The sequence below is a fragment of the Eschscholzia californica genome, unplaced genomic scaffold (genome assembly GCF_041429995.1).
Source record: "Eschscholzia californica isolate CP2 unplaced genomic scaffold, dmEscCali1.0.p SCAF_4, whole genome shotgun sequence".
NCBI classification, from domain to species: domain Eukaryota; kingdom Viridiplantae; phylum Streptophyta; class Magnoliopsida; order Ranunculales; family Papaveraceae; genus Eschscholzia; species Eschscholzia californica.
Genome location: NW_028238461.1, coordinates 37953232 through 37981138, shown reverse-complemented (window position 1 = coordinate 37981138; position 27907 = coordinate 37953232). Strand labels below are relative to the sequence as shown.

The 27907-nt window shown below is 35.3% G+C and overlaps 1 protein-coding gene across 25 annotated transcripts; it reads right to left on the bottom strand.

The window, feature by feature from the left end:
- Positions 1 to 591: 591 nt before the first annotated feature.
- SUA (suppressor of abi3-5) lies at positions 592 to 11355 on the bottom strand. Of its 25 annotated transcripts, none has more exons than XM_086632923.1 (18): positions 11250 to 11355; positions 11066 to 11124; positions 9862 to 9972; positions 9615 to 9655; positions 8552 to 9323; positions 8402 to 8473; positions 8196 to 8288; positions 8042 to 8121; positions 6981 to 7128; positions 6395 to 6482; positions 6219 to 6310; positions 6067 to 6135; positions 5793 to 5963; positions 5387 to 5582; positions 4082 to 5053; positions 3610 to 3800; positions 2720 to 2902; positions 592 to 1262 (listed from the first exon to the last, which is right to left on the bottom strand). In XM_086632923.1, exons 3-17 carry the CDS (start codon positions 9907 to 9909, stop codon positions 2720 to 2722), a joined length of 3216 nt encoding a protein of 1071 aa, XP_086489049.1. In that variant the 5' UTR covers positions 9910 to 9972; positions 11066 to 11124; positions 11250 to 11355; the 3' UTR covers positions 592 to 1262. The 25 variants fall into 25 exon arrangements, with proteins under 25 accessions (XP_086489049.1, XP_086489045.1, XP_086489041.1 ...); XM_086632919.1 differs by having other exon boundaries at positions 6981 to 7131; positions 11205 to 11333; XM_086632915.1 differs by having other exon boundaries at positions 707 to 1262; positions 6981 to 7131.
- Positions 11356 to 27907: the final 16552 nt, after the last annotated feature.

Genomic DNA, 27907 nt, shown 5'->3' with positions numbered 1-27907 from the left:
CTAAAATATTTTGAAAGCCTTTCACATGTTTCATCAAACAAAAAATGTGACTATTTTCAAAGTAGACGACATAAAGGTTTTGAAATCTCATTGAAGTTTATAAACATTTGATGAAAACCAGCATGTCCCAAAAATAACGAATTTTTGTTACCACTTTTGGGATAGGCAACCCAGATAGGCCGGTAAACAGTAGCTTATCGGATCGGATATTTATCGGATCTGATATTGGTGTATCTGTATCTGGCATCCGCTAAGCAGATACCTGATAAGGAATATCCGAATTCGTATCCAAAATTTCGAATATTTTTTTTAAATTCAAATACGGATACAGATACGGATCGGATGTTGAATATTTAGATGTTCAGATATCCGGTGACAGACTTAAACCTAGATATAACTTTTATCTTCGCTTTGTCGACCTTCGTGCCTTTTACAGAAATGACATGGCCGAAGACAATCCCCTTTTACCTCAAAATGAAAATTTTCTCAACTAATTACCAAGTTGGTTTCCTTGCAACAAAGTTAAGTTAAAAATGATTAATACATTCACCAACAGATGACACAAAAACAGAAAAATCATCCATAAGTAGTTCAAGGAAGTGCTCGATCATATAAAAGATATCGATAACATACATCTTTAGAAAGTGGCAGGAGCATTGTATAATTCAAAAGGAATTCTCCCATAGGCAAAGGTATCAAAAGAGCAAGTGAAGGTGTCTTTTCTTAATCTATAAGGCAAATTGGTATTTGTTCGTACTGTGAATTTTCATAAGAAAATAACATCTGATCAATGAATGGAAGTACAAAATAATCCTTTACATGGATCGGTAGTCTCTCTCTGTTGCTTTTGGGTCTTATAAGACCTCCCTCCCAATTGTCGTGTGGGTCTACATGTATACCAAATTTGAGGGTCCAAGGACAAGAAGTCTGATAAAGGGGAGAACTCGTATTCCGACCGCAACCTCTGTTGTGGGTTTGGGGTTTAGTTAATAAATGGGATGTAAATACTTCATCAAAAAAAAAAAATGGGATGTAAATAATTACATCTTGACCCCCTAAAGATGACCAACTCCTCAATAACCCCCTTAACCTACCTCGACAAATCAAGGGAAAGCTTTCTGTTTCATCTCCCTTGACAGTTTTGCAAGGGAGACGAAAGGAAAACTTTCCCTTCTTCCCCCGCAACAGATCTGAAGGGGTGTGAAAAGGAAGCAACCTCTCCCTCCACAAATCTGGAAGGAGAAGCATCTCTTTTGATAAACCTGCTAAACATGAAGTTTCCTCGGATTTAGATTGGTTGAGGATAGAGAGAGATAAAGAACAACACAGAGAAATGGGAAGAAGATAAAGAGCAAAGAAGAGAAAGAAATGGCTGCAACTTCAGCCATTTGCAATCAAGGAATGAGAAGAAGAATCAGTTTTATTTCTACTTTTTATTACGTTGATGTGTCGTCGTTAAGTAGAGATTGCCCGACCATCTATCAGCAACCGATAATTGATGAATGAGATGATATACTGGAAAGGAAATTAATTTGGTGTAACAGTTGACAGGCAGAAATGCGCAAAGTAAGACCCAAATAGAAATTAGTCATCAATAGGGCATTTTGGTGAGTTACTCGTCTTTAAGGGGTCAGTTTGGTGAGTTCATCATCTTTAGGGGCATAATGAAATCCCTTAAAAGATGAAGGAAAACTTACCATCCATTGATCAGTTCTAGTATGGAGTTTACCTACACATACTTGGAGTCGCTCTTCTGTTGTTTCCTCCTCTGGTATCAATGTTCATTCATTTTTAGAGGTGATGAAACAATTTCTTGAAATGGGTCAGAAGAGATTCTACGAGAAAATAATCGATGTAATATAAGAACTTTTTCTGTCCGTGTTTGTGCAGCATGATGGAAAAATCAAATTAGAAAATTTCACAACATGAGGTACCTGCTAACTCTCTAGTATTTCATGTTATTACACTACAAGGACATGAAAAGATTGTCATTCCTAGTAATGGTTACCTTACTCTATTGTTTGATTCAGTGGCAAATAGGGTACATATTTTTTAAAACAAGATTCCAAGGAACCACAAGTCCACCCACATTACAGGTCTTGTGTTACCCCCAATGAGTATTATTCCGCGGGGAATGCGAGTTCCGATGCATTCCTAATTTCCTATGTACCAAAAACCATATTAGAATGTAATCCTGATAATTGTATTCTATTCTCACAACAAACGTGACCTAAATGTCATTAGTCTCCAACTCAAAACATATGCCAGAAAAACCTTACATCATGTGTACTAATACCTAATCAAGGACATTTGGGCTGCTATTGAACAGAGCGGAATCGAAGATTTCCACACAAAAAGATCTACGATAACCTGAAATCAAGCTTGATACACTAGCGTCTTCTTACACCCGAATCATCAAGACAGACGTATCTTTTCGTATTAAAGGCATTCTTTTTTCATACGAGTGTAGCACTGTCTTCTCAATAGAAGAGAATCTTCAAACATTTGCAGTAATTCAGTTTCTGAGTTCAACAAATAAAGTATAAATAACCCCACAACGGAAGTAGATGAAATATATAATTTTTCATATGTTTTTCTCTCAGAAAACAAGAAATATGTTTTACTTCGATCAAATCAGATCACCAAAAATGTCAAACCATTTTGAATAAGCAAGTTAGTACATTCGCATGTAATCTGAGTAGAAAGATTTGATTTGTACCTAGGACATTTCTTTGAACCTTGCGATAGCCTTCTTGTGCATCTGGATTTTGTAACTGTCTCCTGCCTTCACTTCCAATTCCGGGTCTACTACTTTCTTTGGCTGACTTCCTAATCCTGCCCGACGTTCCATACCTTCAGCTTGGACTGGTTCCACTATGCCACTTCCGTCCTTCCCAAGTCCCTGATATAAATCAAACATACCATCCACATGTTCGATTAATTTCTACTTATATATCCATACTACTAATGTTCTTTTACTCACGTATTAGGAAGTTCGATACTCAGATAATCACATCCACTTCCATAGGCATAATGTCAGATACTCGGTTAAATCCAATTTTACTTCGATTGTAGTTTGTTTTGGGTATGTGGTATGTTTACGGATACGCTATCATATTAGTATGCTATATCCTGGGGGTGCACTTCTTCGTTCCACGATATTAGGATTCTATACGTTTTAAATTTGTATCAACTCAACCAGTTTACCTTGCAATTTTCTACAAAGAAAATGGGTTAATTAGGGTTAGAAATTATAGTAAGCCAAATTTTGGGTATCGGATCATTAACTGAGGCAAAAAGGGGTACAAGGAACCCGAATCATGGTACACAAGAGGAAGTAGAGTATCTGATAACTCTTCTGTCTATGAAATACCAATCTAGCCTCTAGGTTAATTTTATGTGTATAATTTAACATTGACTGGTCCATAAGTAGGAAAACGAAGAACCTCTTAGGCTCATTCCAGGTATTGAGAACTGATCATCAGCAGAAGGGTGGTATTGAAGGCCATTTCACAAGGATATCTGCTCTAAGTTTAGAACTAAGAAACACTGGAACAGAACATAAAATGGAAGAAAGAAAATTATAACACAATCGAAAGAAAAGTTTACCACGCCTTCCTGCCAGCCCATGTTCCGTAGCATCCGATTGCCAACATTGTTCTCATCAATTGCTTTATCTGCCGTGATCACCTCAAAGCTCTGAACATTGCTATTGGCATCAGTGCCACGCCCTCCTCCAACACCAGGGGGAAAGGGCATTACTCCAGTATCCAACAAAGAACCCTTTCTGAAATCTCGATCTTGGCAATTACAAGAATAGTAAACACAACATGTCTCACAACGTTAATATAGATACTGGGATTTAACCAAGCAATGAATCTGTAGTCAGATAAGAACTATGGAAGCTACAATAGTGTACAGGTTTGGGCAAAGGAGAGCCCTTCTGCTCCATAAGGTTCATTTTCACAGTGAAGATGGGGTTATGTTACATCTAGTACACCAGTCGGAAGGAGAACAAACTTCACATAACATAGAAAAATGAAGGACGCATCCCAATACCGAAACTAGTAAAGGCGCTTACTTGAATCTGCCAGCCCAAGGTCAGATTGATCATCTCCGGCAGAAGATGATGACCCATATAGGCTCCTCCTCTCAGCAGCACGATCTCTGTACATTGTTTGGGTCTGTTCTTTGTTAGCTGAAGCCTGCTGCACCGGCATCTCGGAAAATCTCCTTTTACCACTAGCAGCAGGTGCCGGCGATGCGTAAGAACCGAGTGCTGACATATCTGTTCTGAAGGGAGTGGCAACTGTTGGCTCTAGGTTTATTGATGATGATGATGATGAGCCCAAAGTGCTAGAGTGAGTTGAAGTGGAAACTCCACCGGATGAACTGGAATATACTGTATTGGATTTCACTACCCCTCTACCAGAACCTCTAATCACTCCCATTATTGTGCCCCCTGAGCTATTACTAACAGGCCTTGGGGATTCCGTAGAGACAGTTACTGCAGCAACAGGTGAAGATGAGACGTTACTCGAACCATAGCCTAAGCCTCCAGGTGGAAATGCCGAGCTACTTGTAACACTGTCCTTTGCAGCCACAGCATCAGTTTTGAACTTGTTTTTAGCATCTGCGGAAACAGATGGCTGATCATCATCAAGGACAACACGGGCTGCCTTACCTTCATGATTCCTTTGTTTCCACACATTCAAATAGTTATTCATTTTCTTTTTGTTTGCCAGAATACTGCTCTTTGATGCCAACCTTATCTCTTTCATCTTTTCTTTCTCTTTCTTCTCTGCTGCTAATGCCGCAGTTGCAGCCGCTTGAACAGCATCAGCTAATGACGCAGCCTTCTCGCTTGATGTTATGGTAGCAGCTGGAGCAGATATCACTACTTTTCTACTGTTATTACCATCAGATGTTTTAGTTGACTCGGTTGATGGCTTTACAGATGTACTGTTGTCACTTTGATCAGAATAGGGGACATACTGCTGTGTTTGAGTATCATAAGAGTACCAGGTTGAATTGTTACTATCATAATAAAGACCTGCATTACATTTACAGGAAAAAATATAAGTAAATAAATATCAAAACACATGAACATGATTATTTCCAATAAAATTGGAAATTTACATGCTATGGATCAGGAAAGCACTATCTCAACAAGAACGGCGCTTTAGAAAAAATATAATCCAGATACAAAAATAGATGCAAAACAAACACCAAATTTCTAACGAAGGAATACCAAGCAATTTCCGTTGTACACGCTACATTTTGAATCTAACGAGGGCAATAGTTATCCTTTATAGTTTACCATGTATTGGATAGGGAGAAAAAAGTTCAGAAAATTAACAATTGACTAATGCAATCAAGATCTAACCTGAATTTCCATCATAGTAGAATCCAGAAGAAGCATCGTAGTAGTAACCGGACGCTTCATCCCATACAAACCCAGATTGAGTTGGGGCAGTACCATCTCTTCGAACAGCATGTTCTCCACTACCTTGCCCCTGCCCGCTGGCAGGTTGTTTCTCATCAGGATTATATTCTTTTGGTGCCCAACCAACAGCGTCATACTAAAAGGAAAAAAAGAGGAGGGCGCCAATTAGTTGTGACTTGTGAGAAATGTCAGGCGCAAACCAGAAGCGCTATCTGCTACTGGCACTCCAGCATACGATAATAGACGATAAATGAGCAGATACACAATTCAAAAAGCAGATGGAAATATAACGTTATTGTGCTCATAAGATGATATAAATGGCGTGAATATACAAGGAAAAGAATACCTGTTGGGCAAACGCGGCTGCCTCAATTGCTGCAGCAGCAAGACTGCTAGACTGTGAACCTCCTGGTCCTGGCCCATGAATACTTTTTGCATATGCTACACGTAGGACTTGGCCATTCTTCTCAAGGGTAGTTCCATTTGTAGCTTCTAGAGCTTTTGTAGCATCCTCCACCTGCGATAGAAGAGAAGGTAAAACAAATGAAAATGAAAAACTTAAAATTAGAAGGTTAAAAAGCAGATATCTTAACAGGATTTAGAGTACAAAATAGACTCACCGAATGGAAATGGACAAATGCAAACCCTCTAGAGACATGCGTAAATTTATCTCTTACAAGACGAAGATCCTGAATAAAAAAACATCTAATAAATCTTCTCCAGCCATATGATAGATCCAAAATAAACGAGCCAGCAAGCTAACCAGCTATACCTTAATAGGAGCATGTTTTGAGAACTCATAACGGAGCATCTCTTCATCAGCATTCTCGTCTAACCCACGAACAACTAATACATGAGTAGGACCTGCTAGTGAAACTTTATTAGCAAGTTCAAAGATTTAAAAGACAAAAAAATACCAGCTACCACCAACAATAAGAAAAACTATACCTGCATCTGACCCTCTCCTTCCTGATGGTGTAGGATTAGATGATGCTACATCTGCTGCTGGGGCATCATCACTCCGTGGCTCGTTACACTGCAGTTGCAGTATAGGTTCGTATGAATAACTCAATATTTAACAGCAAAAAATATGCTTCTATGGATGCGTAAGTATTATCCATCCTCCTTAACTATATATCATCTGATGTCTTGGTTACATATCGACAATATCAAGTAACGAGAGCTACAGATCATGGAGAAAATCACATAGGCCAGTGAACTCGATTTCTTGATAAATGCACGTCACCGCAACATCTGAACCTCAGGCAGACATTATTCACAGAATCACAGGAACTCAATTTATACATATAAGCATGGAAAAGCAAGCCAAGATGGGGATAAAGGAAGAAGGCCTAGAGAGGTGTTCTTGCACAGTTAATAGTATTACTTGTACAACAGAAAGATCCAAAATGAGATTATATGACATTTTCTTGCACAATTTAGTGAGATGTGAACAGCTCTGTTCAACACCACAAAATATGTAAAACAGACATCAGAGTTCAGACGTAACCGCACGACTGAAAGAGAAACAGACCTGGAAGCAGGACGTTCGACGGGCAAAATTCAAACAACCACAGATAATGCACATCCAATCAGAAGATGGTGCATTTCTACCCCCGTAACTTGATCTTATTGATGTCTCCTGTCCATAAGAAGGTGCACCTGCCCCACCAGTTGGCTTACTACTGCAGCAGAAGAGAGCTTGTCAGCAATAAAGACTCTTGTAATTAGAAGGAACGGTATCAACTCTCAAGCAGCATTAAAATGTTAATAAGCTGTATTTAAGGAGAAATGATGGTGGTAGTGAGTGAAAGGTTTGAACTTAACTCCCAAGCCTCACTCTAGACTAAATCCTTTGCATAATACTACAATAGAGTGCATTATCATACAAAAGAATAAGTAAAACCAGGAAAAACCACAGATAATTCCTCAGAATGAAGATATACACACTAAACCAATAAAAAATACAAATATTATGGGTGAACTAAGTGTAATTCCTCAACTGTAAACAAAAATAGTATCTTTGATGCCCTCATTTAGCCACTAGGAAGCAATGTTCTTTAATATATAAATACCAAGCGGGTGGTCTTCCAGCGAACAAGGCCAGTGGAGGATCGTTTCAAAACTCAAATTGTGTGTTGTCAACATCCTTCACAGGCCAACTACACACAAGTGATATATATGACCAGGGACAAACACCTGATTATTTGAACTGTCTAACAAACACTACTTTCTTCTAGTCTAGTACCCTGCTATTTCACTCACCTGAGCAAATTATCAATATGGTGGTTGATCTGGGAAGGAAAAAGAGAACTGTTTGAAGGTTTACGGTAGTCTTGTTGACCAGACAAAGAGGTTGATCTTAAAACAGATTCTGCCCTATGATATGTATCCTTCACCAAAGATATAACCCTATTGACTAATATACAGTGCCACCCATCTTCCAACAATGTTAAAACAGTCAACTACGTACTTCAGCAAAAACACAACTAATAGGAAAAAAGCTATAAATTATTCTCGGACTTATGACTAATCATGAATGAAAACGATCGACCAAGGCTATGGAAGAAATATAATCTTCTTTTGAAGTCTTACCTGTACTGAAAAAACAGCTTTCTGTCATCCACAACAAGGCCATCATCTCCAATTATATCCATCATTTTACGAGCCGCCCCCTGTATCACAAAACTGAGTTTCGAGAATACATCCAAGAAGCAAATAAAAGAACATAAGTCTGAATGATGTATACCACAGAAGGGAAATCAATAAAAGCAAATCCACGAGAGGTGCTGGATCCCCGTTCTTTTATAACCCGAACATGACGAAGGGGCCCCCATTCAGCCTAGAAGAAATTCAAGATCAAAAGGTGTAACATGTAAGATAAGAAGTTAAAAACAAGAGGTGGGCCCTAAAAAAAAGAAAAATAAATTCAGGTAGAAAGTTGCAGAAATATACAAGGATCCGATATAAATCTTCCTCAGTTGTCTTCAGTGACATTCCCTTTACAACAACAGTAGCAGATGGGACCTACAAGTGGAAATCCATTCAGAACCTTTGAAGTATGGATATCGAGTAAAATTAAACGCATAGCACATACGACTATACCACTAGAGTATGCTCGTGACTTCGTCTATCATCCTGACCCCTTCGTTTCTCACTCCTCTCATATCGGACATCATCATAGCTATCCTCCCTATGACTTCGACCATGGCTGCGACCTCGAGGAGATCTTGACCTCAGACGATCATCATGTCCACGAGACCAAGAACGTTCATGCCTCCTACGTGGACTCTGATCTCTCTCCCGACTTGAACATCTTTTATCACGTTCATGGGACTCGCGCCGCCGCCAACTACCATCTCTCTTACCACCTCTGTCATAATCAGAATCATAACTTGACCGCCCATAATCATAATCTCTTTCATGGCTAGTTTCCCTGCTCCGATGGGAGACGCGATGCCTATAATCATAATCATCCGGGGGGAAGTCAGCATGATCACGTCCATTAACCCAAGCAGGCCTATCAAAACTCTGATCATGATAACTATCAACATCATGGTAGCTGTCATTGTTCCGGTATCCATCTCGAAACTTGTCGACTTCTTGAAACGTATCAATCTCTCGGTATTTCTCCAATTTGCGAAACCCATCCATTTCATAGAAAGAGTCACCATAAGGTTTTCCACGTCTCGAGCCCCTTGCCAGTGGATACTCTTCATCAAAATCTCTCCTCCTAGGTTGATGCCATGAACCACCTGATGGTGGTGGTGCATAGTTGTCCCTCTCAAGTACGTCTCCAGTGAAAGCACTCCTTGGGTAAACTGTCTCCCTTGAGAACCCGTCATCGGCAAACCTTCTACCATTATACGAAGCACCTCTGGCAGAAGCAAGTAAAACAGACAAAAAGAGAAAAGCATTGTGATATAACAAAATGGGTTTTATACCAACAAAGAAAATAAGAGAAAAATATCCATCTTTCAGAAGAAAAAAACCACAAAATTGAGTAATATTGACAAAAAAAAGAGAGACTTAATATAATCATTAAGCATGTGCTTCACAACTGCAAATACGTCAAGTACAAAAACATTAATACCTTTCAAACTACCATTCTAAATCCAGTTAAGCATCTATTGCAACCACATAAGTGAAGCATTTATTTGGTACTTACCGGAGGTCGGGATCATGGGCTGCAGCATTTCCCTCCAAAGCCTGTGCATTAAGAGAATAATTGAAGTCAGCAACTAATAATTATGGTATAGGAAGGCAAATCCATTCCATAACCTCACTGGCCCACAGCTTTTTTCTCTCATATTCCCTAAAGGATGAGATGCCAGTAAAAATGGAGGATAATCACATGGCCCCTAATTTCTTGTATATCATCCTGGTTAGGTGATTAAGGAGGAAACCGCATTTACGCTGATATTATCCCATCCTTGCTGAACTACATGGCGTTCTGGATCCATTTCTTGCAAGGCTCCTGATGATCTTTAATATGTTTCTTGGAGCTGCTTGTTTTGAAATCTTTCCTGTAACGGATTCACAAACAGACATCGTTATGCCAACTTGAAACAAGAACTATTTTTCACAACTTGGCCACCTTTTTTATCGGAGTCCTCAAAAACCAAATCCTTCCACATCCATCTTCAAGCTCTCAGAATAGAGAACTATAAAGTCATGAAAGTTGTAACCACCACATTAACACATAAAGAACTGCAACCCCATATATTACATTACATTACATAATATGAAACGGGATGACAGTCTCTAACTACCATCTTCAATATAGTCAAACGTAAATATGTAAAAATATACTTCTACATTAGTTCTTCAGCAAGGAAGCTGGAATCAGTAAACAAATGATCAAAATATTATCTGGAATATTAATCACGCTACTGAGAGCAATTTTGCGGACATAAAGCTAACAGACCCCATCTACCATAACTGAAATCAATACAACTTTAAACTAAATTAAATATGTTATTGCTAGCTTGTAGGCCGACCACAACCTAGCTATACAACTAACCGATCCACAAAGAACGTATAACCCAAACAGGGGCACTCGAAGAGTTGTGTGAACCCGGTCCATGCTTGGCTACTGGCTTAAAAACGAATAAAATGGGAAAAATATTCTTCTGTACGTAACAAAAAAAAGGATTTGAGACGAGTAAAACCTATGAACAAAACAAGATGATCAATTCCTGAAAGGAAGCTTGAAGTGGTCAAATTTATATTATCTTTAATCGGGTAACTCAGGATAGCAACCCAAATTAAGTCAGAGTAGAGATTGGATAACAATGCCCTAAATTGATGCAAGCATCCACCAACGTAGTGAAATTACAGGAAATAACAAAGCAATATATATCACAATTGAAAATTACAGATCTACTTGAACCGAACTTAGAAACTCCATGAATCTAGTTATGCATAAACACCATACAAAAAAGAATCAAACGAAAATCGATGAAGAAACGAAAAGAAAAAAGTAACAAAAAAAAAAGAAATAAGAATCAAAAATAAAATTGACAAGGATTGATCAATTGAAAAGGTTTTATGCTTTTTTGTATCGGAGAGAAAATAGGTAACCAGACATGAATGAAGCTAGATAAAGAAAGAACTCACAGTAACAACGAATTTCAGTGTATCAGGTTCTCCTTTAGCTTTCCTAGCTTCGACAAAATCTGCAAGTAAGAAAATTTTAGGGCAAAGAAAACAAGAGATGAGAAAAAAGTTTGGGTGAAAATGGAGGTAGAAAAGGTACGATTTTTAGCATTTCATTGATCGGGATTTGGATGGAAGAGAATACCTTCTAGTTTTCTATACGTAATTGACGAAACCTCAAACCCTAGAAGACCGGTTCTGGTTGATAGCAAAATGGAGCGAAGAACCCGAATTATGGGTATACGTCGGGTAGGCCTTTTTCACCCCAGCCCGCCCACAAAATTCTCTCCGGCTGGGCGGGTACTGCCCATCATCGGGTGCAGGCGTCCACGGGCCTAGTCGGACCCGGGGTGCCCGTGGCGAGTATCAGGTTGTCGAGTATAATTCCCACCCCTATACGACGGACCTCACTAATTGGGTAGATGTTGCGACCCGGACAACCGAATATGCCTCGGACTCCAAACATTGCATGTCATTCTGTTGCGTCGTGCACACAAGCAAGAATTCGTATCTGAAAAACACAAAAAATATTACGAAACTTCATTCTCTCGGGCTGGGCGGGTATTGCCCATCATCGGCCGCAGACGTCCACGGGCCTAGTCGGACCCGGGGTGCCCGTGGCGAGTATCGGGTTGTCGAGTATAATTCCCACCCCTATACGACGGACCTCAGTTATTGGGTAGATGTTGCGACCCGGACAACCGAATATGCCTCGGACTCCAAACATTGCATGTCATTCTGTTGCGTCGTGCACACAAGCAAGAATTCGTATGTGAAAAACACAAAAAATATTAAGAAACTTTATACTCCGTCATAAAACCTGAATTGTCTTATTAAAGTTTCATATGATCTTATGTTTACCTACAAGAAAATACTAAACTATGATATTCACCTAAAACACTAGCAATAATTGATTTAATCAAATATATGAATAGGTCTCCGTAAATTTTATAAAAGAATATTTAATAATGTTACCGATCAAACACATAAATTGAAAATTTTGGAGCAAAAAACTAAGTTATTGATTAAAATAAATTGATTTACGATTTCAAATAGATAATTACAAAAATAATACAAATCAAGAAAGATGTAATGATGAAACAAAATTATATACTAATCAACATAACTATTTCAACTTACTAGAAGTAGCAATAAGAATATTTTTTTTGTTGAAATAGTAGCAATAAGAATCTACACAAAAACAAACAAAAAAAATTAAAGGGACAAGAAGGTTACCTCCATGTAATTGTGTAATAAATTCTTGTAGAGAATGAAATAGAATGTGAGATTGAAGTTTGAAGAGAAATTAGAAAAGAAAAGAAATCATAAGAATATGTTTTTTATTTGATTTTTGTTGTTCTTTTATTTAGGTGTATTTTAGGCTTATAGTTATTTAAGTCTAAATGTTCTGTTGTGGTCTTTTAAAGGAAAAAATTATTTCAAAAATGATGTAACTCACAGGACTCGAGAAGCTTAAACCTTAGGTTCCTTAATCAACTACTCTACCAACTCTACTGCCCAAACAAACATGATATATTTGTGCATACAAAAATACATATACCATATACAAAAGTTATATAAATTAGAGGCTCCGTAAATTTGGGAGCCTATGCGGGTTGTCTGGTTTACCTAGGCCCATAGCCGATCCTGAAGGTTAGAATGGTAATTTGAAATTTTTCAACTTAATTTAAGTTAAAATTTGGTTTTATGTTAAAGTAAATTTTGTTGCTTTTGATTTAAAGTTAAGTTACCAAAGTTTAGTGTATTTATATATGTATGACAATTTTACGTGACCGACCTTTTGCCTTGTCTATCTTCATTCCACCGTAACAAATGAAACCTCCATCGCACTTCCACCACCATTGTACATGTACCTCCACCATAACAACCATATTGCACCACCACCATCACTACACCTCAACTTCCAGTACAATCATCTTACCTCGACCACCATCACCACCACCATACCCTCCACCACAACCGCCATACCTCCACCACCACCGCCATACCTCTACCACCGCGACCGTACTTCCACCTCCACCACCACTACCAACACCCGTAGCTCCACAACCACAATACTTTAACCAGACCTCCAGCACCACATCTCAACTATCAAACCTCGGGTCACCATACCCCAAGACTCCAACACCACTACCACTATCACCGTTACTGCTTCCACAAGCTTATTGTGTCATAAAAAAAGTAAATTAAAATCAAGTATCTCAACAAGAAAAAAACTTCAAAAATAAAAAAAGTAAATTATGTTATTAAACTAACTTTTTGGCTTTTTCACTTAAGTTACATTTTTGTTATTTTTTGATGATTTTTCTTTATTAATGTAAAAATGCTTCTACTACAAGCAAAAGTACTTATATTTTTTGTTGCGAATTAAATCTTGAACATATGATCTAAAACCTTAGGCTATGATTGGCGTGCAACAACAAAATGTGATTATTAGAAATCACATTTGAAACTGATGTTTGATGCACAAAAAGCATCTGAATCACATTAAGGGACACATTCTTAAGAGTAATTTCAAATGCAGGGGGTAAGTGGGTTTGTGATTCCCTTTCCCTTAGAATTATTAATCAACCAATTTCATTTTTTTTAGTTAAAAATACAAGGTATATTTTGTTTGGTTTAAAATCCACGCATTTGTATTTTATTTCGTTAAAAATCCACATATTTATATTTTGTTTGGTTAAATCCCCAAATGCAATGAAATCAAAGCAATTTCTTTAAATTGACCATTTTACTCCCGCTGGAATACAACCATTTTATAATTTCTTATTTACGTGAAAATGATTATCGCGACCTAATGTAAACAATTTTTAAATTGCTATTACACAATCATTTTCCAAACAAGTGAAAACTCTTACATTCTTGTTGACCATTGCAAACTATTACAAACTATTGTAAAACATTGGTAAATAGCGTGCAAACCATTGCAAAATGCGTCTAAGTTATTGTAAAGCATTCCATTACAAACCATTTGCAAACCACTATAAGTTGTTCGCAAACAATTGCAAACAATTGTCAATTTTCTTGAAAAAACCACTGCAAACCTAACAATCAAATTTATCTTCTCATTGAGTCATTCTAACAAACAACGAATTATTTTCATGCCAAAGGAATATTTGAAATGTGAAATTGAATTTGAGCATTTTATCATCACATTCTACCATTTTCTCTTTCTACAATGACTTCTCTAACACAAAAGTTCTCTTAAAGCTTCTACGATCCATGAATTCCGACATAAAAGTGGTCGGGAACATAGATTTGTCATCTTCGTCGTAGCCTGACAAGTCCCATCGATCCCTCATCACAATTCAAAACCAACATCAAGAAATTCTATTATTTTTTTCAAATAAGAATGTCTTGAGAAGTTGATAAACAAAGCCTTGGTTTTAATAAATCAAGATTGGTTATTAAGAAAGTATTAGCTAAACCTCAACATGAAAGAGAAGAAGATGTTATAAGAAGCATCTAGAAGGTTTTCTTATCACTTTTTCTTCTTTTTGATTCTTGATTGATGATTTTTAAATCTTTTTATCATCTGGGTATTCATTGGATTGGAGGAGTCGGCTGGTGTTCTTTATCTCTATATAAATCAGAGAACAGAGAGTTTAAAAAGGGGGGAGCTCCACTAAAAGAGAATTAGGTCTTGTTCTTCTTCTCTCTTCGCAGGGCTTAAATGATAGATTCCTAGAGAGAAGGGGGAGAATAGAAAACTACAGTAGGGGGACATGAATTAATCTAATCATCATCTTTTGGGAACTGCAATGAAGGTTGTATTTTTTATTAGGGGGGCGAGGCCAGAAATTCATGGTCCCCAATGTGTCTTATTAATGCACATCTAGACCCATTATTTACACTTCTCCATCTTGTAAACCCGTGAACTGTAAATGTCGTGTGATTCAGTGGATTTTTCTGAAAAATGAAGCATGGAAAACAAAATACTGCATCTTTTGCGGGAGAGTATTCTAGCCATGGAAATAAAGTAAACAGAGATTTGAAATTTGCAAAATTTCTTTCCACATGTTCGTGGGTACTCTTTGCGAATAGGTTGATAAGGTCTGACATTGAGATATGCACGTCGAATCTTATCTCGCGTGTTCACCGGATATTGCCAAATTTGCAAGTGTAGTCCTGGATCACGTTCAAGAGAAGTAACATGCACATCTTCTAATGGCTCAGCAGGTTTCTTCCCATTTCTGCCTTCTTCAACTCTTTGAGATTCGACGATATTTGAAGTTTTCATAGAAGGTAGTTCATCAGCCAATGACATATTAATATTAGATGCAAAAGGTGCACTGGTTTAGTTGTTGTTCTCGGTAGGCTTAAAGAAAGAATACATTGTTTTGCGCTTGACTACACGAGAATCTTCCGACATTATACCTACAAATGTAGAGAAGAATTTGAACAATGAATAAAATATAACTTCAAAATATGGCAATACATACAATGACACGAACCCACTATTTATTGTCTAACACAATTAAATAAAAAATCAATTGAATTGGTTTGTATATATCGAAGTATCAAACAATAACAAAACTAGGTTAATAAAACACTGGTTATTAATTTATTATGACAATCTCAAATCCACAAATATCTAAGTTTATGACACACCAATAATAATCATATAAATTATCAATAGCCTAAAAAAGTAAATAACTAAATAAGAGTGAAAACCTTCTCAAAGTAAATATGAATACAAATTTACATACTAACTATTGAATATTATCTTCTTAGTGATGTGGTGATTGCTAAATGATTTCTACACCTGAAATCGAAGAAGTTGTTTTGAGTTGAACCAATAAAACCCACAAAATCAAAAACCCTAAAAACTAGAAATATATCCCCACATTTGATGTATGTTCTCTATTCTGAATTTTAATCATCCAAAACTCTATTCTGACTATAATTATCTCTTAAAAGTTTAAGGTAGGAAGAAATCAAGAAACATTACAAATCCATAGAAGAAAATAGGGTCTCCAAGTACAGTCGTGTTCTTCTCAAAGTCCCTTTCTCTGTCTTCATTTTGTTTTTGACAATTAAATAACGGTCACCTTTACTACCAAACTATCCCTATTCTAAGTAAAAAATTACAAATTTTGACCCTGCCTTAAGTCAGGGTCAGTCCACACTAAGCTCCGCCCCTGCTTAGAGAGAGGGTCCCATCATCAATCCATTTTCTTCATCATCAAGAAGTCTCTCATCTGGTGCTTTCTTCCTAGTTTTCTTTTTCTCTAGACTTTGTAATAGAATATCTTATTCTTTCTTTAATGAATTTGATGAACATGAGCGGCTATATCTCTTTGACCAGGATTTTTGATGAAATTCTAACATATTATCACAATGCACTTTTCATGGTTAATATCTTGATATGTTCGATCTTTGGAGTATTAAATTTTTGGTTTCGATATATGCATATTTCTTCATTAGCTATGCTTTCTAGTTTGATAATTCATGTTCAGAATACCATCTTTAATGAGTCATGCTCACAAGTTGGTAGTTAATAGTTGCGACTTTGATATTTCGAAACTTTGACTTTAGACTTTAGTGATATGCGGCTTTAACTCGACTATTTTTCGAGATTTGCTATGATAGGTTACCAAAACTTGAGTGATAAGAAAATATATGCATGCTTAGGTCGTCATGAATACGTGTTAAGATGGATTATAAAATCCCAGGTTTCTCCCCATTGATTTCTTCTATCATTAATATTTGTGTTTTTTAAGTGTTTCACTATTTTATCAGTTCCTCACCAATCATTTCGAAGAATCGTACTAATTCTAGGTTAAAAATAAGTTTGATTAGTCTCTTTGTGGATTGACCCTGGACTTCTGGATTTTATTACTTGGCACCCGTACACTTACGGGTGGAGACCTTTTAGGGACACCTTTTAGGCCCATCACCCGCAAAGCAGCGAAGCTTCTTAAAACGCGTTATTCAGTAGGACGCGAAGCAACATTCTTTCGTAGTCCCGCGTACGAATAACCGTCCAGATCCACGCAACGCCAAATTGAACAGTGTGCGTTCTCTTTAAGCAAAGATGGCGGGCCAAAGTTGGTATTCCAGCATCCACGCATTCCACAACAACCAGAAGCATGAAACTTTGGCGATCCTCAAAATCTAGCCATTCGTCCGCGTTTGCTTGATCCAACCGTCATAAAAGTTTCGCAACTTAATACCATGACCCGAGTTGCATATTAGCGCGCGAATTTCCTCGCCAGAAACCCTAACCGCCTGAAAACCCTTTTTATGTGCTTTTAATGCCTCAATTTCTCTTAGACATAATCCCGCTCATCTCTTCTAATCCTAAATTTCTAACCCAATTAGTTCGCAATCATAGTAAAAACAGTTCGAAAACATTTCTCGTATCGAAGTAAAACCATTCAAGCAACCTCACTTCTCACCCATCTTCTTTTACATATCTCCGTTGACTTTTTTCCTAATTTTTTTCTCTATTAACTTTTTTCTTTCTCTCTTATGTTTTTCTCATCTAAAAGTTATTCTTCTCTCATTCCTTCCTTCCTTCTCTCCCATTTCTTCTCTTATACTTCTAATCTCTCTAATTTCTCACCCATTTCTTCTCATTAATTCATTTCTCTCATCTTTTCTCAATCATATAAAGAGCTATTACTTAGGATTCTTTGGAGTATTCTTGGAGCAATCTTGGACATAAACATGGAGGCACATGGAGTTATGGATTTGGATCTCTTTTGGTGATTTTTGTTTCTTCTTTTGGATTTTAAATTTATTTGTAATTCTAATGGATATTTCTCTAGATTCCATGTATAGTTAATCTAGTCATCTATGGTTGTTGATGGAACCCATTTCAGTTTCTTTTCATTATTTATACTGCATGGTTTGATATTTCATTCTTATGTCAAATTGTTTGATGGAGTATACTTATTAGTTGATGAATAATAGTTTAGAGATCATCTATATAACAAAACAGAAAGGTTGTGACTAGGACAAAATAAATGCTCCAAGAGGTTGAGTTGGATGCTGAGTTGGACAGCCACATAGATAAATAACAATCATTCCTCTTTTAATCTGGGTTGTACAAACAAACTTCACATATGATCGGAACCCTCAACACAACGGGTGAATCTAATCAAGGGTTGATTCAAGGTCGCCTGTTATCCCTCATTCAAGCTCGATTCCTCTCCCATCATTCAAGCTAGATTCCTCCCCCACTCTCATCTTCGTCTTCATCGCCCTCATTCACTGTTTGTCGTTTATTGTCATTATTACAAGGACTATCCCAAATTCAATATGGAGTAATTGATTTCATTTGTTATTTCCTTGCCATTTCATCTTCGTATTACAATGGTGATTCATTGTCGTCTCCTTCACCGTTTGGGTTTTCCTCAATTTCGTTCTGATTTTCAATCCCCTAATCTGAAAATCAGATCTATCTCTTTCAGAAATTAAAGGTTTGATTTAAACGAAATATTTTTTTTATTCTCACTACGATCAGGTCTGGTATGTACAATTGCTGCTTCTGAACACTTTTTTCTGGTATTATAATACCCTAATTTGTTAAATTCATTATGAATTAGACATACTGGTGATTAGGAATATATTGGTTTTCCTATAGTTTGATTTCAGCGAAAGATGTCACTGAAAGAACCGATGGAACTGGTTTCGTTGCTACTACTGTCAGTAAAAACTGAAACATTCAGTGCACACCAAGTGTTCGATAAAATGCCTCACTGAAGTCATCACATTATCATTTTTTTTAGTTGAGAGATTTTTCCATTGAGATCACTATCCAACTCTCATCTTCCCAATTCTTTTCATCTTCTTTCATAAAGCTCATCTTCAATGTGTAGTGGAATTCATTGTCATCCTCAGTATATGAAATTAGTGATGGTTTTCTATTTGACCGTTTGACTTGCTAAGGAAGTTTACTTACAATTCCAATCACGGAGATTTGCTGGATGTTTCAAGTCCATTTTAGAGAAAGTAGGATGATCCGAATCAGGTGAGAATCCAATTCTATGAAAGTCAAATTTGCTTAGTAAAGTTCAATTTTTTTTGTTCTTATTTTTTGGTCTGCTGTGAATAAATTAGTTCTTTCGTGAGAATGGGAATCTTCGATTTGTGGACTAAATCCCTGCAGGTAAAAATTTCTTCAAACGTCTCTATTGTTTCGAGACGATCTTTTAGATGAAAATTCGAAATTGGGCGACTTCCAGTAAATCAACTCGTTAGTATCGATTGAAGTTGCAAATTTCTAGGTTAATGTTTTGAGTTTACACATTTAAAGTACTTTCAACTATGATTCATAATAAGTTTATGTTTATTTGCTTCATCGATTACTGTATCTGTTTCTCTTTTGGTTCTGAGTTTGATTGGTCGATTGTGTATAATTCATAAACAGATCGTTTTATTTGTTTTAGTATTGGATGTTTCGATGACGATGATGATGCCATTAACTTTTAACGAAGATATATATATATATATATATTGAGGAAATTGATGTTAGGCCACGAAAGTGCACATTTTCATCGATGACGACTTTGGTATCAAAGTCCCCGTACTTATTGCAGTATTGGTTCAACATTTATAGGGTTCCCCGTCTACTTTAAACAACAATTTTGAATGAAACGGAAAATCCGTCCGGTCTTGCAAATTTCTGAACGTTATACTGAGCAAGTTAGTCTTTATTCATTGTTATTATAGTTTGTCTGATTTTTATTCCGTTCGAGAATTTTTATTCCATTTAATATTATGGTTTAGTTGTTTTGATAAAAACAACTAAACCATAAGTCCAACTCTTAATTGTTGATTTTCAGTCGCGAATGTGGTAGTTTATTATCACGAAGGTTCTTCCCGAGCTCAGGTGGAACGCCATTTTGGGTAAATCCAGTTCTTAGTGCAGGCTTCTTACGGATAACTAATAGGTAATTTGATTTTTTTTTCTTTCTTTTATTGATCTGTGACAGATATCAATATATTTACCTATTCGTATACGACTACTGGTCATATATTAATTTTAATCTTATTTGTTTATCTCCAATTTCAGTTTAATCGCTTGAGTCCATGCCTATTTTTTTCATTTCTCTATTACGATTATATCTCTGTTCTACAATTTGTGGTTTTAGATGAGTTATGAAGCAAAGAAAAGAAGGATCTTCTTCTATTCCTAATAATCGGAAATACTTGCTGAAGCGTTCATCATCTTTGTGTTCATCATCTTTGTGACATTAGACAATTTGTGGTTTTAGATGGAAATACTTTAGTAAGATCTTGAAATCTGACTCCAGTTATTCATCTCTTTATGCATCTGCAATGAAAAGTCTTACACCGGTATGTTCCTAATTTCCTATATCATATATTTTACCTTCATTTCTTGTCCGGCATAACTATTTTGAGTGCTAGCTTGTGCTTTTGTCTAATGTCACTCTCTGGTTTGGTTTATAGGGATGTTGTCAACTGCAATGCTAGCTTGTGCTTTTCATTGTTCCAGTTCATGATGTGTAGTACTTAACAAAATTGTTGCTTCTCACTCTTAATCATGTCTTGTTTCCGAATTCTAATGCAGCTAGAAGTTGTGAGAAACTTTAGTTGAAAGTCTCGAAAATAGGGATCAGTTGATAGGGGCTTCTTGTATACTTTTTTGTATATCTTATGGTTCCAATGTTATACACTTTTTTCCTTATCAAAATTCTCTTAAAATTGATTCTTTAAGACCCTAAAAGTTTATCAAATTGTATTTTTGGTGCAGCTGATAAATTTCAGTGCCAAAATTTCGAAGCTCGTGTTTGTTAAGCATGAAAGAATTTCCTATAGGAAATATACATCACCTCCAGTTGTTGATTTTTCGTTTGTACATATTTTTAGATTACATCTTACTGCTTATACGCTGCTTTTGAATTTTATAAGCGTATTTCTTCTTCTTTAGTTGTATCTTTGTTTCTTTTATCAATTTATTCTTTTGAAAGCTTGAAGTTATTTTTCAATGAAGCTACATTATACATGAAAATAGTTGAAGCTATATTCTCATGGATTCTTGATTTTTCGTCATTTAACTTAGAGAGGCTCAAACTATCCTTTTTATGACCGTCAAGTTTTCACGATCGTCTATTTTTTTTTCCAGTTTCAGCCCTTTATTGCCTTAATTGAACCTTTCCCCGGTGCTAAGTATGTATACTAAATGTCTCTCTGAAGTACTTGGGGTTTGAAATATGCAAACACAGTGAATTTTAGTATTTGTATATGTTGTTTAATTTCTACAAGTTATGAGACATTTATTTGATGGGTATAATCTTGAATTAAACAAATAACTGAGATGACTTCTATGTGTTTGTGAAAATGTCTCAATGGAAATAACACTAATATGTTTTTCGGTATTATGAACGCAGTGTTGTCTTGACCCATATAACTACTTATTCACAGATTCAAGGATCTTAGTGAAGTAAAAGTTCAATTTCTGCTTAAATTTCTACTCAAATTCTCCCAGTAGAAGAGAGGTATTAAGTGCTTCAAACTTTTGTGTATTTCACTTCATTTTGATAATAAGTTCTTATATCTCATATCATAACTTCAATTGAACTTTATGTTTTTGTTCTTACATTTATAGATTAGTTTATCTTACTCGATCAATTTTGACTATCATCGACATTTTCTCTTCATTTTGATAATTAATCTTCACTAATGTACCTACAACCTCTAAACCATCCTTCATTAATTGTAACGAGAGAATGTACCCGTAAATTAAGTTGATAGATCTATTGCATTTATAGATTAACGTACATAACTTGATTAGTTTTCATTATCTTTGACATTGTTGATATGAATTATGTTAACAAGTATAGTTGGTTGTGGTGTTATTTGGTCAAGCGTATTATCTTAATATAACTTCTTGCCTATGTGCATATACAGTCTAAGATCTTGGGTAGAAGATGTATTTAATAGTTCCTAGATTTGTTGCCTTCCTTGCCTATGAGACGCCTCACCTAGACTCCAAATATCCAAATTATACAAGTTGGAGTAACTAATATTCAAATATTAATGCATTTAAACATGGCTTGAAAGTATTCGCAGAAACTTTACCAAACTAATATAAATTGATTTACTAATTAGAGGTCCAACTTATAGCTTAACCCAAGATTTTTAGTTAGACCAATTCTTAGTTGATGTTTAACATGATCATGTGTAATATTGGTACATCTTTTCGGTCAATATTTGCAGAAATCCTTCTTGCCTTTTACTATTCAAGTATTTTACCACATTTGGAAACCATTCCGGAGCAACATATGAAATTCGAATCAACTCAATTATGTAATTTCGTACTGAAATATGTTTGGACTTGAATTGATAATTTCACGAAATTCATTCGATCCAGATCATATAGTATATGCAATTTGTTGCTGTATAGGGTTCAAGTTTGTAATCTTATGAGAAACTATTTTATTGTTCTTGGTGACCTGTTATTGATTTTCATACTACTCTATGTTACCTAGGTTTCGAGTCAAATAATTACTTGTCATGATCAAGTTTGTGATATTAGGCTTCGTAATAAGCAATAAACATCTCATCTGACTTCGCTACTAATTATCCGAAATTAGATTATCGATGATTTGATGTCTTAGTTTACGTATGCCAATCATATTTGACCAAATTATTTGATTTGATGTATTTTGCAGTGAGTACTCTATGTAGCAGCATAATGATGCAGCTGCAACGGAGTTCCTACGTGTGAGCAGTGAACACCACAATTACAAGAATCTCTTGAAAAATCTAATTATTCAGGTCATTGAAGTTGTATTACTCTAAATAAATAGTCGTTTTATGTTCTTTGGAGTTTCCCACTTCAAAATTAAAGAAGTTATAAAAAGAGCAGAGAATGTATGAAAAATAAGATACAGATTCATGAAATTAAAGATCCGCATGAAACGAAAATAAAAAGAAAAAAATTAAAATGTCATTTTAAGGCATGGAATAGTAAATTTGAATTGTTCTAGAGAAATGTTTGTATTCTGGTTACTGTGGCTTTTGAAGTTCTCCAATTTCAAGTTTTCATTCCTGAGAACAAGGATTTTTGTTGATTAGGTTGAAATGGTATTCGATTAATATCATTTGTTGAAAGAGCAATGTAGTCCATTTCTTTATCAGACAAATGAAACTAATATTGGTTGGTTCTGTTCAGAGCTTATTTTGACTTTAAGAGCATGAAGTCAATCAGAGATTTGTGAAATCTATTCCGCATTTAGCTAAACATGAATATGCAGAGATATTAACGTTGTAACAAATTATACAATTGAATGGAACCAGTGGTCTTCGTAGACTTTTAAATCTCTATAATTATCCTTTGTTAACCTTTTTATTTCATAGTTGTTAATCTACTATATAAGTTTTGTCTACTCTTTCCAACCAATCCAAATTTATATCTGTACGAAATTCTTTATATTTATATCTGATTTCCAGTGCCGGAGGCACGGGTTATGCCTAGTAATTTTTACAAATAAAGTGATTAGAGTTTCATGATGATGAATTGGTTTTATTGAAAGTATCTTCCGAAAATTAAATGGGTCATTATATTAAATTCCGAGTTACAAGAAAAGAAATTAGGTTGATTAATTACTCGTTTCCAAAAGTGAATTTATGTGGTGAATTCTAAATCCTAGACTTTTCTCCTCTTGATTTCTTCTGATCTAGTTTATCATTTATTTTCTTATAATCAAAATAAATTTCCACAAACTGTGCTAATTTGTAGATTTAAAATTGATTGAACTTGTCTTCTTAGATCGACCGCGGTCTTCCCGAGTATTATTACTTGACCATGTATACTTGTGGGTGTAATCCTTTTAGGTCTAGCAGTTTGGACGTAGGAATCTTGACAAAATCTCCCATCATTAATTGAATAATGTACAAATAAAATTAAGTTCTACCAAACATATTTCTACCTAACCAAATGACATAGTTAGGTATTGCGATTACTTAAAATCACATTGTGAGATTTCTATTCCCTGAAATCTCATTCTTTTTCAGCATGCCAAACATTGCCTCAAATGTACACAAGCTTGTTGAACCTTAAACTTCTTTTAGTTTAGGGTGGATTAAACACCCACTACGTAACTCAAATAGATTTATGACACCATAATTCCAAAAAGGCAACATATTCAACAAAATGTTGGAAAGATACTAGATTAGAAAATTTATAGTAAAAAAAAGAAAGCAAAGGAAAATCATAACCAACAACAGACAAAAATCAGCTTCATATTATAGAATGTTAGAGCATCTCAAAGGCAATTCTAGATCTTAGAAACTCAGAGTGCCACATAAAATATTTAGAGTTTTTTCTTTGAAAAGTATATTCAATATAAAACTCAGTTCAGATTTCCAAGATGGCGATAGTTAAATAGAATATCTAGACTGTCTTCTTGAGATATCTCTAGTTGTCTAACTAATATATATTTGAATTTAAACAAATAGAAATTACAAAAACTCTAAATGAACCGCCCAAAGAAACCGTCACCCAAACCGCCTGAGAGAGAATCTCTTGTTTCTCTCTCCTCACGTGTGAAGTCACGTGAGGAGAGAGAAATAAGGGTTTCTCTCTTAAGCGATTTGGGTGACAGTTTTTTGGGCGGTTCATTTAGCCTTACTGTAGAAATTATGTTTCATATATCTTTAAAATAATTACGCACGAAAATAATTGTATCGCATAAGAAAACAAAGCAACTTTAGTATTTTGAATTGGAGACACACACAAGAATAGAAGATCTCTCTTTACACCACTAAGGACTCAAAATCTCAATTGAGACTTGACACGTAAGTCAAATAATGATTATTTCAAGTTTGCACTGGTGATGTTCTTAGTCATCTAAATTGTCAGAAGTTAAGCGATTTAAGTAATGTTTGAAGCTTCCTTTCTAAAGATTCTAGTGTTTCTCTCCATCTAAATTATCTGCCAGAAAGCTGAAATAAATGTTTGACTTACTAAACGTTATGCATAATTCAGTGGCTTGCCTGAGAAAAAAAGGGCTCGATGCGAATTCTGTTTAGGGTCTTCCGGTAATATAAAATATAAATTTTTTTTAAGTAACGTAATAATTAAACTAAAATTTTCGCTTTGGATTACATAAGACTTTTTTATATTTGGATAAATATAAATAAGGTGGAGACCCAAAAAGTCACGGGTTAATAAGATCCCCCCTACTGTATTGGAAATGAGATGTGTGTCCAAAACGTCAGTCTGTATACTGTTTTCTGACTTTTTTTTCTTTCTAGTTGTACATTTCTTTTTTTTCCTCATTTACCCTGCATCGTACATTGACAGAGAAACCTTTATTTTTTTTAATTTATCTCTCTATATTTTCTTTACCATCTCTCTTTCTCTAAAATTTGCAAAACTTTTATTTCATCTCTCTCTAAATTTTTATCTACAAATCGATGAAGCAAAAATTAATGGGATTTGAAGTACGAATCTGAAGGATTCAACATCAAAATCACATGAAGCATTTTATGATCAAATCTGGATTTTTTTCTTGAAGAAATCTGAAGGTTTTGTAACGGGTGTTTACCATAAATTTCGGTTATAGGAGATAGTGTTAGTATATTTCGATACGTAGAGTACATAAATTTTAGTGTATGAAGATGATGATCAGGGGCGGAACTAGGGGGTGGCCGGGGAGGGTAATGGCCCTCCCTGGAATTTGACTTCTAATAGTAATTTTGACTTCCACAAATTTTTTATGTATGATCTCTTCTATTAGATATCATCTTTGCCCTCCCTCACACTATTTTCTGGTTCCGCCCCTGATGATGATGATGATATTGGGACGGATCGTGTATTTTTTTTTTTGTACAATGTTGATGATGATGATTAATAAAGGGGAATTGCTTTGTATTCATTAGTTGATGTTAACAAATTTGTTATTAATCTTGTTAAGTCTGTGAGAAATTAGAGAAGAGTGTAGGACATAATTATATGTATAGTATAGGACATGAGATTATTTACTGTACACAACAAATTCTCCTATACTTTATCCCTAGAAAGTGTATGAAATCTGAAAAGTGTATAGGACATAATCATATGTACAGTACATGACATTTGATTACTATGTATTGTACACAACAAAATGTCTTGTACTTTCTCCTCAGAAAGTGTAATAAAATCGAAAAGTGAATAGGACACAAACATATGTACAATTATGTATTGTACATAACAAAATGTCCTATACTTTCTTCCTATAAAGTGTAAGAAATTTGAAAAGTATATATGACATAATCATATGTACAGTATAGTGCATTTGGTTATATACCGTACATAAAAATAATATCTTCTAAATTTTTGTTAAAATAAATTACATTTTGAAAAGAATGTAGAAGACATTTGATTACGTATTGTACATAACAAAATGTCCAATACTTTGTCTCTGAGAACTTATGTTTTGAAAGAAATGTATTGGACATTTGATTATGTGCTATACATAACAAAATGTCCAATACTTTGTCCCCATATAACTTAGTTTTGAAGGAATGCATAGGACATTTTATTATGTCACGTATATTTTTAAATGTAAAACGATTTTTGAGGTGTTATTTTATGCGCAATACACTTGTAGTCCTCTTTAACGTATAAGAAAACTTAGAAATTTTTTATAACAAATCTAAGTTTCAAAGAAAGAAATAGTTAAAAAGAGAAAAACTGAAAATTGAAAGAAAGAATATAACACAGGGAATTTTATCGAGATTGGAGAGAGAAAACATGTGTGAAAGGAAATAAAGAGAGTAAAAAAAGTTGGGAGAGAATAAAATTTAGAGAAAAAAAATCAAAAAAAATATTTTTAGAGAAAGAAAGAAAAAATTCATGTCATTTTCTAGTAGATGGTAAATTAGTAATTTTACCAGAAACACAACATAAACCCGAATTCTTTTTTTTTTTTTTTGTTGAACAAACCCGAATTTTTCTTCAATGGAAAATATGTAATATATCGTGTAAAGTATACATAGTTTTATAATTTCCATTTGTTTACTGAAAGTACACTAGCTTGTGGAACTACAACTTATTTGGTTTCTACTGTGGATCTGAGCCTTATTTCTCAAAAACTTTTGAGGCTTTCGCTCAATTTCCGATATAAATATTTGATGCTTGAAAATAGTTATGACAAAAAAGTGAATTACGTTCATTCACAAAACAAGAAGTTCAACTTTAGTTTTGTATAAACACATTTAGAAGTTACTATCTAAAAGGAGAAAGGAAACACGTTTGGATTTCCAACTCCATAATCAATAGCCTTTATAGCCTAAAGGCATAGCAATTAACACTTGACTATTTGGAAAAGAAAAGAAAATGAAATAAAAGAGAATTGAACTCATGACCTCAAGCTACAACTAAATTTAGATTTTCAAACATTTATACCGAAGGTAGTTAAAGGGCCCACGATTCTTCAATTATCCCTTGTTGTTTGACCAAGGGTATGGTGCCGTCGCACCCATGTCCCACGCCCCCCGACGCATATAATGCGAAAGTTATTCAAAATCCCTTTCTTGAAGCTGCAGTTCAATACACATGATCGGCTAATTCTAGTTGGTGGCAGAGAAGGCATGTGCTGCGAAAGTTAATCCGATCTCCCTCCACCTTCACTGGATTCAGAGTCCATAAAACGTTGCACATTGACACCTTAAACCATGAATAGAATCCTTTGAGGGTATAATGCAAAATTTAACCTTGGAAATGCAGTAGAGCTACCAAGCTGGAATATAGTGAAGGAGGTGCATAAAATCACATTTGTTACATACTAAAACCTTGAAAGAAATTCAAAACTGGACGACTTA